This window comes from Solanum dulcamara, chromosome 9 (genome assembly GCF_947179165.1).
Source record: "Solanum dulcamara chromosome 9, daSolDulc1.2, whole genome shotgun sequence".
In the NCBI taxonomy this organism is placed as follows: Eukaryota; Viridiplantae; Streptophyta; class Magnoliopsida; order Solanales; family Solanaceae; genus Solanum; species Solanum dulcamara.
In genome coordinates, this window is record NC_077245.1 from 46,829,520 (window position 1) to 46,842,295 (window position 12,776).

The following is a 12,776-nucleotide window of genomic DNA, read 5'->3' on the forward strand; positions in this document are numbered from 1 at the left end:
AGGCAAGCAAGGACTATTTGTTGTTGTTGTTGTTATTCTAAGTATTTAAAGTATTTTTGTAGTGTTTGGGTATACTAAAAAAATATGCTTTTAAGCACCTATTTTAAAGTTAAAAAGACAAAATGAAATCAAAAGTCCTTAGTTAAAATTCTAACTTATGACTTATAAACGAAAAGTTATAAGCCCATCCAAACAAGCTCTAAGACTCCTCTATACCAGTGGATTACCGAACCACAATATTAGAACAATTTCCATAATACATGTATCTAATTAGATTTTAATTATTTATTTTTATAGTTTTAGATGATGTCCAATAAATTGATCTCGACAAACAAATTATCGTATGATGATTCATATTGATCACTCACACAAACTTGTACTTTAATTTATTTTTTTACGTAAAGTTATTTATGTAAAAATTTATTTATAATATTTTAGTTATTTAACAAAAATGTATGCTACATGACTCGACATACACGTGCAATACACGTCCCGAAAAACTAGTAGCCAAAAAAGAATAGAAAAAAATAACAAAATTTGTTTGAATAATCTCATTTAGGATAAAACAAATAATTTTGAAATAGGTAGAACTCAGACAACATATAGCTGTTTGAATTGACTTTTGATTTTTAACTTATAAGTCATAGGTTAGAATTCTAACTTAGAGGGTATAATTGACTTAGAATTTGTTTGGATGGACTTATTTTAAGTAACTTATAAGTTGAAAATTACTTATAAGTTAAAAAAAATAGGTGCAACCCAACTTATTTTTTTGACTTATAAGCTTCTTAAAATAAGTCTATCCAAATAAACCCAATTATTTATTGGGGTTTATTATAAGCACAAAATAACTTTCAGTTGGTTAGTCAAACACTCAAAAAAGCTGAAAACAACTTATAAGTAATTTATAAGTCAATCCAAACGGGCTATTATTCTAAGTAACTTTTTGGTTTTTAAGCTATTTTAAGGTGTTTGGAAAGACAAAAAAATGCTTTTAATCGATTTTAGGCTAAAAAGTAGTATAAAAATAAGCTAAAAATCAAAAGTTGACTATCCTCAACTTATGACTTTTAGCTTATCATTTTAAAAAAGTCAATGCAATTTTTTTTAATGATTTTTGACTTATTTTTATCATTTTAGCTTAATTAAGGGCCAATGTGAGATGAAATTATGATTTGAAATATATGAAATGAAGTTAAATTTTTGTTTGGACATGCAATTTAAATTTTTTATGCTGTATTTCTTGGTCATAAACATAAAAAATCATAAGTTGTGAAAATTATCCAAAGTGTTCCAAATTTTTATACAATCTTACCAAATAAACAAAAATTCTAACAAAAATATAATATACTATTATAAAGTTATTATAAAAAAAGTATAACATTTATTGATTGAACTTTAATTCAATAAAAGAGTAAAATTGAACATGAGTTGTAGTGTACTCTATTTATTGAGACATTAGTTGGTCAATATCATTAGTTACTATATCATCATGTTCATATTTCATGAATATTTCATCATTTCTTTAGTATTCCGCCAAAAATCAAGTAAATAAAAAATGGAAGATTTTTTATTACAAAATACTTCCTCCGACCCATATTAGTTGTCATATATACTAAAAATATTTGTCCCAAAATAGTTGTCAGTTTAAACAATCAAGAGAGAATTAATTATCTTTTTCCAACTTTGCATTTAACATTAATAATTCTAGAATTAAGAGACACATAAATAGATAAAGACTAAAGAATTAATAAGGGGTATACTATATTAGTCAAATAACGATTCTAATTAATGTTTTAAAGAATTGTGTAAAATCTTATTATGACAATTCAAAATGGACCAAGGGAGTATTAACTTATAGGTCGACTTTTGTATTTGAAAAATATAACATTTTTAAATCAAAATTTTTAAAATTTTATATCATGATTTAAAATTATGAAATGAAATTACATATCCAAACGTTTACTAATATGTCCAAACACCTACTTAGTATTGATCGCAATTTATAATTTGTAGCCAATTAATCTTCTCTGTTAACTTGTAATGTAAGGAGTAATTTTATTTAATTTTTTGAATGTAATAAAAGAGAAAAAGGATTTCTACCGAGAGAGAGAGAGTGAGAAAACAGAAGGTGTTGTTGGGGGATCCCATCTTCCTTGACTTCCAATCTCAGTTTCCTTTTCTCCCTCCACCCACCACCACCACCGATACCGCCACACGCCGCCGTTGACGATCCAAATTTCCACCGTATATTTTTCCCAAAATATACTAATTATGTCTATCAACATGAAAACTCTATCCCAAGCCTTCGCCAAAGCCTCAGCTAAAGCCTCAGCGGTGATAGAGAAAACGGTTCAAACCACCGTACACGAAGTTTCTGGTTTACCCAGAGCTTTACAAGACTACGATCTCTTAGATCAGATCGGGTCAGCTGGACCCGGCCTAGCTTGGAAGTTGTACTCGGCCAAGGCCCGAGATGGCCATGCTGTGTACCCAAACGTTTGTGTTTGGCTTCTTGATAAGCGGGCTCTTTCTGAGGCACGACAACGAGCAGGGCTATCGAAGACTGCTGAAGACTCGTTTTTTGAGATCATTCGGGCTGATGCGGCCCGGTTGGTGAGGTTGAGACATCCTGGCGTTGTTCATGTAGTGCAGGCACTTGATGAGAGTAAAAATGGTATGACTATGGTTACAGAACCCTTGTTTGCTTCGGCTGCTAATGCTTTGGGGAATTTGGAGAATATTGAGAAAGTTCCTAAGGAGCTTAAAGGAACGGTAATTATGTTATTCTGACTGTCTTTTGGATAGCAGTGTAATTAACTGCTAATTTCTTTGAATTTTTCATGGCAAGTATGATTTGAGGTGATTTAAGTGTAATTTTATTTTTGAGTTAATTGTGGTTTTATCACAGGAAAAGAAGGAAAAAGCTGAAGAGACAAATTAGATAGTAATCAGTATATTATCGTGTTGTGACAATGTGACGTTATTAAAGTTTTGTGTCATTTCCTTAGTTGATAGTTCACTTTTACTTATTTAGATAGTTTACTTTGGGTTTGTTGGTGCCATTTACTAACTTATGTAGTAGAAGTATGGTAGACTCCGACAGCTACCTACTAGGGACGGTTTGTATTAGACTATCTTAAATAGTTAGATGTAAGATTTACTGTCAAAGCTATTAGGGACCCATTGTATTAAACCAAAAGGTTTTTCTTTCTCTTTTAAGGTCCATAAATTTTTAGTTTTGGCTATTGAATCTTTCTTGGCAAGTTTGACGTTTTTTAGAGTTTTGTTGATCTTTACATGGGTTTTTGAGTTACTTTATGGTTTTATCACGGAAAGAAAGAATAAAGTGAAAAGAACAAGTCGGTTATTAGTATAGATTATCTAGTTGCAATAATGTGATCAACTGCATCCAAGGGTGTGGCCTCGTGTGTTGCAAGAATGGAATTTGAGAGGAAGACAAGCTACAACCTAAGCTAAGGTAAGAACTAGGCTAAATTAATCTAAGGGATAATTTCATTCCTACCTCCCGAATGAGTACATACAAGGTATTTATACAATGCAAAAGAGAACCCTAGACAAATGGAAATAACAATATTATCCTATTAACTGACTTAGGGTCTTAAAGAAATATAAATAATAATTTAGGACTAAATTGTAAAGGATGAAAATTATGTAAATATACTACTTTTGAACTCTCTTGGTACGACTTGCAACATTCCTTCCCCCTTAAAAGAAACCTTGTCCTCAAGGTTAAAAACATGAAAGGAGTAATGAATGTCTTCCAAAATTCACTTGAACTCCAGGGAGCATCCTTAAGTTTATGCTTCCAAAATTCATGCTTAACAAAGTCATACTGCAAGGAGAAAACAAGCACAGGGGAAATATTTTTTAACCCAATAACAACGAACTTCCTGTCAGCAACCTTAGGGACCAACATAGTGACTACATTGAGTCTTCTCCTCACATTTCTACCATGTTTTTCTGATGCCTTGTCAACTACCAAGATAACAGATGACTTGTGTATAGGTTCTGTAGCATCATTTTCACCAACAATTGCAAAAGTTGATCCATCTAGCAGACTATGCATCTTCCTCATTGGTAAGTCTCGTTGCACTTCACCTCCAAGGCCATGTAGAATCAACCATGTAAAAGAGACAATATTGAAAACTGAAAGAGCAACAATCAGCCTCAAAATGCCGCCCAGTTTTAGAAGTCCATCTTTAAACTCTAGAAATATCTTCATTGCAAGACATGCTGAAATTGAAGTAAGGCATCTGATGCAATATTACCACCCAGTAATATACTTACCTACTAAGTTTGATCCCTGTCCACATTCATAGTATTGCAAACTTGTTTATGAATTTTAGTTTATGCTTTAGCTGCCCCAATTTACTTCTAGAGTCAACCAGACAACTTATTTCTTCTCCTTGAATGAAGCCACAATATCATTATGACCTTTTGTCAACAGCCATAACCAATTGTCGCCAATATTCCAAGTCCAGCTGCGTGACATGCCACCAAACTCTGGCTCTTTCCATCAATTAAAAGTGTTCCTCCTATTTTAGCCTTAACTTGAGCAGGCTTCCCCAAATAGTATCCTTCCATCTCCTTAGCCATAATAAAAAATAGGTAGCAACAATAGAAGGCACTGACATTGTTGAAGCATTCAAAAACAAGTGTCATCTTGTTGAAAACTCCCCTCGAACCCATAACTTAGCATTTCTTCCAATTGATCATTTTGTCTCTTCCACTCTTCTTCTTTCTTAAATTGACTCAGATTTAACCTCTTCACTCCTTAACAATGGAACATGTGCCAGGGAAACACTCCACTGTTGTTACTCTTTTCTCTTCAGTAACAGGGCTGTTAATAACAAAAAACTGCTTTGCTTCTTCTACAACAGTTAACACACAAGTCCGTCCTTCCTTTGTTGGATAAACACTACCGACCAACACTAACTTCATAGTGTTTTCCTCCATGTTGTATACAACTATGTCAATGCTGAAAACAAGAGTTTCAAGGGCACGAGCCCAATGAGGAACAACATAATCAGTCAAAGCGCACTTGGATTCCAGATTTTTCACAAGAAGCTCACAATGAGTCGGTGGATAGCCATCAAAAGTAGCAGTGATGTCATATCATGTTTGATCAAAAACTACTACTAGTTTCTTTATACTCTTGGTAGTAGTTTCTGGTTCAATACAGCTTTGTGTAACATCAAATGCTTGAGAAGGCACATCAACATAGCTCTCACAAGTTCCCAGAGCCTTTATCAAACAACTTGTGCTCACCTCCTCCCCAAATGCCTATTTTGGCAAGAGAGACTACTACCCCACCCATTGTCGTTTCATCAAACAACTTGTGTGGATTTACATCAAGGGGTGAGGGCCTTAGAGAAAACTCTTCCTCTTCCTTATCATTTCCATTTCCCCCTAATTCAACCTCTGAATTCAAGTTTATTTTGCAATTATCTTTTTTGTTTGGGACTGCAACTTTTAATGTTGCAGGAACATAAACCTCTTGAGAAGGGATAGTATCATTGTCTCCAAATTTAGAGATAGGATAAGAGTTGGTGAGAAGAGGCTGGTGAACATTAGTAACGACAGATGGTGATATCAGTATCTCCTGCAAGGCTTCAAAAGTCGCAGCATTGCAACTTCCGAGGACTTGAGTACTGCTTGGTCTTTCTCCGCTGAAGCTGACGTTACTGGTGATAACCGTGGGAATCACCTTATCCATCAAAAGGTCTTTGGGAGAGAGCCCAAAGTGGATGTATTGATAGGAAACTGTTGAGACTGAAAGGACAAAGAAGGGTTGGGATGTTCAAATCGGCAGTTGGTTCCTATCATTCTTGTGTTGGAGACGAAACCCATAGTCGCAGCACCTTCTGTAACCATGTCGGCAGACCAAAAATTCGAGGATTCCCTAGTGAACTCCAACGGTTGGTAGAGATAAGAAGCAGGTTGGAGAGTGACGCCTTGTCGAGGATGTTGTGGACTAAAATTAGAAGAGTAACAAGGGTATTGTTGATCAAATTGGTGCTGACACCCCGAATAGGAAGCTCCATATCCTATATTATAGTAGCAATAAGGATTGTTAGCTTGATAGGTTGCATTTCCACTATAATTTTGCCATCGCTTTGCAGTTTCAAACTCTGGTGAAGCTTGTGGGTCACTGTATGGTGAAAGAAATCTATGAATGTCCATTTCGATGCTCTGATACCAAATGTTGCAAGAAAGGAATTTGAGAGGAAGACAAGCTACAACCTAAGCTAAGGTAAGAACTAGGCTAAATTAATCTAAGGGATAATTTCATTCCTATCTCCCGAATGAGTACATACAAGGTATTTATACAATGCAAAAGAGAACCCTAGACAAATGGAAATAACAATATTTTCCTAATAACTGACTTAGGTTCCTAAAGAAATATAAATAATAATTTAGGACTAAATTGTAAAGGATGAAAATTATGTAAATATACTACTTTTGAACTCTCTTGGTACGAATTGCAACATCGTGGTCAATGAAGTGGTTGACAACCATAGATCTACTTTTGTTTGTATTAGACCAAAAGGGATGTTTTAGTAGTTGATTGTAAGATCTACTTTCAAAGCTGCTTAAAAATAAAGCTACGAGGGATGGGGTGTATCAGACAAGAGATTTTCCATACTTTTCTGATGTCATTAAAATTTTAATTTTGGCTTTTGCAGCACATATGTTCTGTGTATCTGGGTAACAACGTTTGCATCACAACTTCTCTTTTGGAAGAATCTCACTATAATAGAGCTAGAAGGTGGTCATAGGTTGTAATTGCTTGGAGAGATTTAGTGGAGAGAAGGTTACAATTTAGCTTCAAGGCATTTATCTTAGTGCTGCTAGTAACAGTGTCCTTGTCAGTATCTATAAAGAACACGTATTGTCATGAGCACATGATATACTTCTTCATCCTGTGCATATGGTTATCATAATTGTATGTGATAATTCCAGATGTTGAGTCATATTGATGCGGCGATTCCTCTTCACCTATCACCACAGGTCATTGTCATCTCCTATGGACAAAGAAGCTCTTGTTGGTGACAAAACGGGAAAGACACAGTTTAAGGAGTCTTTTGAGTTTTGAGGGAGACTTATGTCTCACCATAGGTATAAGCATGTGATTTTGAGAACACCTAATTTGCCTTAAAAGACAACTTATTAGTTGTGGAATGAATTGGTCTGAATAGAGCTCACGAATATAGAAGGATTCATATAACTGGCCTAGATTAGTTTTGGATTGAGTATATAGGATGTGTATATATTGACTTTGTTATGTACATTGGATTTGGAGTACACTGTAAAATACTAAACAAAGAAACTATATGCAATGATGCTATAGTTGCTCTTTTTGAAGTAAAAGAGGTATTGTATTGACATTGGTAAACCAAAGGGGTAGCCAGCTCCGTAGAAACAAAAAAGTGTATACCTGTTTGGCATCAGCTATGCTTGGAATCTAGAAAATCTCGTGTGGAGCTGGAAATGCGGAGCTGGACTGGCTACGTAGCATAGAGCATGGGAATGTCTCCCAGTTGTCATGTGAACCTGATAGAAGGAAAGGAACTTTAGAGCTTTTGAAGGCCCAAAAATTAAAAGAAAAGAAGAAAAAGGACAAGAAAAATCAATGTTCGACCTTGCTTCACCCCCCCCCCCCCCCTTTTTTTTGGCATATTTATGAAGTACGCATATCACTCCTGACTCCTGCTTGTATTGATTAGGATACTTTTTCTTGAGAATTATAGATTTGTAGAACTTTCCTTTTCAATCTTTGGTATTCTGGGATCAGCTTTTGCTAGTAAAATTTCATTTACTTATCAAAAGAAAAAGAATATAGTTAAGGGATTTTGTCAACTCCCCGGGATATGAAAAAAATAGTTATTAGAAGTTTTAATTTTGAAGTTCTCTAACATACTGGTATTATACAAAATAATAAACCATGTTTAGGCTCTCACAACAACTACATCCCAGTGTAATCCCACAAAGTGGAGTCCTCACCCCATTGAATTTTTTTTTGCGGCTCTCAATAACTCCGCTATATATAAAACCAAATATTTCTAAAGTATCTGGAAAGGGTGATAAAACAAGTAATTGGCGATAGAATAGATGGTGTCGTGTAGCAACTCCCTTGTGTTTAGAAGCCTAAGCTTCTGACACATGACTGTATTAGTCATTTCATCTCTTCCCAAAGTTCACGCCATTTGTGAGGATTGTTTATCCATGAAATTGCTGAGTGTACATAAATTTGGATTTTTAAGGAACACTGAATTTGGTATGTTTGTGTAATAAAAGATGCAAACTATTACCTTGTGTATCCTTTGATTTAGCAGTCGGTTAGCACTTGGTCATACTGGGTACTTTCCTGATGCCATCTTGCTTCATGCAGGAAATGGGGTTGCTTGAGGTTAAACATGGTTTGCTCCAAATTGCAGAAACCTTGGATTTCCTCCACAGCAATGCTCGTCTAATTCATCGGTCTATATCACCTGAGGTATTTATTTTTGTTTTCCCATTTTTCTAACTATTTATGTCATTACCTCCGTGTGGGTTTTGCATTGCTCATGCATATTCTTAATATGAAACCTTCCATTTCTCTACTTAATATATATTTAAAGTACAAATATAGAGATGGCCGAGGTCGTGATATACTGTTGCCAAATATATCCTATATCGGTGTGTTTCTTTTGTTGTTCGGTGCACTAGAAGAGGAGGAAAGAAGCTTTTTTCTAGAGCTTGTATTCACAACTCATTTCATATTGCCCCTACCGTGAAATGTTAATTGTTCATTATTATGCTCTCCTATTTGTCCCTTTCCTCTTAACACTTTGTTGTCATATCTGATTGTTAAGATATTATTCTCAATCATATTTCTAGTGGTTAATTTTGCCCTCTTGGTTTAGGAAAGAAAAAAGGTAAGGTTATATTATGTTTGTTAAGCTATGGTAAGTCATGTAGCTTATGATTTCCTGGCAGCAGTGTTGGGAAAAAGCAGTAAGCGAGGCGAGGCTTAGCAGGTAGCGCTTGTAGGGTGTGAGGTGACACGACTTCAATGAAGCAGTCGCTTCTTGCACAGATGCGAGAAGCAGATGAAGTGATTGCTTCATATGTGTTTTAAAAAGACTTTATTTTCTTAGAAGAAAAAAGAAAGTAGGGAATCAACTTTTTTTTTAAGAAAAGGAACTTTTGGATTAGTTTGCTATGAAAGGAGATTTCATCTGCTTCCATTCCATCACTGGTAGGGGTTAGAAATTTACTCTAGGTAATTTTGTTTCCTTCTCCTTCTTTCTTCTTCTTTTTTCTGCTGGCAGCTGCGTCTCTGTCTCCTCCTCCTTCTCGCTGCTCAATTTCGTTTGCTCTAGCTGCTAGGGTTTCTGTTCCCTTCATTCTTTGTTCTAAAACTATTTCTGTTTTGTTCTTTCTCTGTTTTTCTTTTCAATTCTGTTAGTTTTATTTTATTATAAGAAGTCAGCTTATAACTTGAAAGACTTGCTTATATACATATATTGATACACATATATTTGACTTCTTACTTTTTAGTTTTTAAATTGAAAGATTTACTTATATATATTTGTTTTTGTTGAGTTCTTGTTTATTTAGTTTATTCTATATATTTGTGAAAGATTTATGTTCATATATTTTTAAAATTGCTTCACTTTGATGAAGTGAGTGCTAAGCTTCTCATTTCTCGCTTAAAGCGGTCGGGGCCCTTGTCACCTTTTTCACTGCTCGCTTTAAAAGACACAGTCAGACAGAGCTTGTGTTGCACCCAAGTTGTGGCCTTAGTGGTCAATGAGTTCGGTATAAATTTTGTTGACAAGGTTCAAATTCTAGTAGAGACAAAAAACCGTGTGATATTTTTCCATTTGCCTAAGTAGCCTTGGTAGGCAGTGACCTGATATTTGTGCTTATGGGAAGTTGTAGGTGCCTCATGGAATTGTCGAGGGGTGCGCCAGCTCAAACACCACCGTTGTAACAAAAATAAAATATAGAGAGGTTATGTTCTGCATTCAAAAAAGGAAATTTATGTTCAAGAAGTAAATTGTCTACTGGCATAAGGGTTAAGAGTAACCTGGTAGACTCGTTTTTTTTTTTGTGAAATAGACGATGGTGTTGATGACTGCGAGGTTGGCCATTTAAGATATTTTGGAGGCTAATGGAGTCGTATTGGGATTTCTTGCAGAGTTATGTGGAGGATTACCATAAATGTTATGCCAGTACCATTCTTCTATTCCGCTGGTTCCATTTTATGTGATACACTTTCTTTTTTGGTCTTCTCCAAAAAGAGTGACAACTTTTTATATTTAGAAAATAATTTGAACTTTAAACTTTTCATTTTACCCTTAATGAGATGATTTCTGCTACACAAATGTGTATGACTTTTTTTTTTATTTTTAGAAAAGGTAACTTGTATTATAAACAAAAGGAATACTCAGGAAGTATACCAGTAATACTTACAATCAAAACCACATAACTGAGACTGTCCTCCTATGAAATCACAAGTATCTAAAAGACTAGGGATATCCTCCTCCTCTTGAGGATATTCATGTTTACATCAAAATAGAAAAGAACCAAACAATTTAGCTTCATCTTCTCCATAGAGCAGCTCTTGTTCTCAAAACATCTCTGGTTCCTATCCAACCTAATAGTCCACCAACTGCAAGCTGGGACAATCTTCCATCTCTCCTTGTGCCCTGACTGATTTCCATCCCTATTCCAACATGCTAAAGCTTCTTTTATGTTCCCTGGCATAGACCAACTGATGCCCCTTGTGTTGATGAAAATCTGCCAAAGTTCCAGTCTCCCTGCATTGTAAGAAGAGAGGATTTATTGTCTCTGCCTCACTTTCACAAAAAGAGCACCTGGAGCACAACTAGATACCCCTCTTCATAAGGTTATCCTGAGTGAGAGCAGCCTGTTTTGCTTGATGCCAAGTGAAACAGGCCTCCTTGAAAGACACCTTAACTTTCCACATCATTTTCCATGGCCAGTAGCTTAGTTGAGTGTGTGCCCTTTGTGCGTTTCTGTAAGCTGATCCGACTGAGAATCTTCCTTGTTTGTCTGGAACCCAAAATAGTTTTATCTTCATTGTTATTGAGGCCCTTGCATTGCTCCAGGATGTTTAAAAATTCAACCATTCTGCCCACCTCCCAGTCATTAAAAGGCCTCCTGAACCTTAAGTTCCAACCCTGATCATCTCTCATCTCTTTAACAGTGGACATTTTCTGTAGACTCAAGTTGAACAGGTCAGGAAAGCTAACTTTGAGTGCCTCCTGTCCCACCCAAACTTCCTCCCCAAACAGGGTTTTCCTTCCATCTCCTATCTTGATTTTGCACTTGTTTATAAGTTTTGGCCATAAATTTCTGATTGTCCTCCAAACTCCAGTGCCATATGGTTGTGTTGCTGCTTTGGTGATCCACCTTGTCTCCATTCCATATCTGGCCTTTATGGTATCTTTCCATAGTGATTGTTCTTGCGATGAAAACCTCCACAACTATTTCATTAGCAAGCTGTGATTCTGTAGCTTCAAGTTCCTTGTTCCCAAAACCCCCCTTCTTTCTTGCTGACTAGAACTTGATCCCACTTGACCAAGTGAAACTTGTGATTGTTTGGGTCACAGTTTCCTTGCCAAAGGAAATTTCTTCTGATGGCATCCAATCTATTACACTTGCTTGCATAGGCTACACAGACATCATGTAGGTAGGCAAATCATCAAGGACACTGTTGATGAGAGTAACTCTGCCACCTTGAGATAGATATCGGCTTTTCCAATTGACAAGCTTCTTCTGACATTTCTCCCGCACATTGCTCCAGATGCCCTTTGATTTGCTCATCTTCCAAAGTCATTCCCAGATATATTGTGGGCAGTTCTCCAATCTTTCCTCCCAAAATATTTCCTAGGTACCTCATTAACTGGGTAGATGAGCTTTTGCCCAATTAATGTGTAACCCTGAGGTTGCTTCAAACAGTATCAGTATAACTCTTAAAAACTTAAGTTGGTTTCTATCTGCATCACAAAAAATTAGAGTATAATCTGCGTATTAGAGGTGGGAAATGGCCAAACTCGATCTATCCTCCATATTGATATTGAAACCCCTTATCCAACTGTTTGTTTGGGCAGTTCTTAGCATATCATTGAGACCCTCCAGTGCCAAGATAAAGAGAAAAGGAGATAAAGGATCCCCTTGTCTTAGGCCTCTCTCATATGAGAAAAAACCTGTGGGAGAACCATTAATCAAAACTGAGAATTTCACTGTAGTGGTGCAAAATTTGATCCAATTTATCCATCTTTCCCCCAAAGCCCATGTTATTCAAAGTCTTCCCGAGGAAGCCCCAATGTAAGTGCTCAGAGGCTTTCTCTATATCCAGCTTACAGAGAATGCCTGGGACCTTACTGATTTGCCTCACATCTACTCAATTTATTAGCAATTACAATAGAATCCATGATTTGTCTGCCCTTAATAAAAGCCATCTGATGTGCATCCACCAATTTGGATACCACTTTTTTCAACCTTTCAGTTAGCACCTTTGAAATGATCTTATAGATGCTACCTATTAGGTTAATAGGTCTGAAGTCCTTCAGTTCTTTGGCCTCCAACTACTTTGGAATCAATGCTATAGAGGTGACATTGAAGCTCCTCTCAAAGATGCTCTGATCATGAAAATTTTGAACTGCTGCCACTACTTCTTTGCTATATCCCAACAATTGGTAAAGAATGCCATGGTGAATCCGTCAGGTCCAGGTGCC

The 12,776-nt window shown here is 36.0% G+C and overlaps 1 protein-coding gene across 1 annotated transcript in view; it reads left to right on the forward strand.

Annotated features, from left to right (window-relative positions):
- Window positions 1–2,057: 2,057 nt before the first annotated feature.
- Window positions 2,058–12,776, forward strand: part of LOC129902137 (SCY1-like protein 2 B) — a 46,916-nt gene continuing 36,197 nt past the window's right edge. Inside the window, exons 1-2 of the mRNA XM_055977197.1 lie at window positions 2,058–2,775; window positions 8,417–8,521. Coding sequence (XP_055833172.1) covers window positions 2,275–2,775; window positions 8,417–8,521 — 606 coding nt within the window. The 5' untranslated portion in view covers window positions 2,058–2,274. The remainder of the gene's footprint in view (window positions 2,776–8,416; window positions 8,522–12,776) is intronic.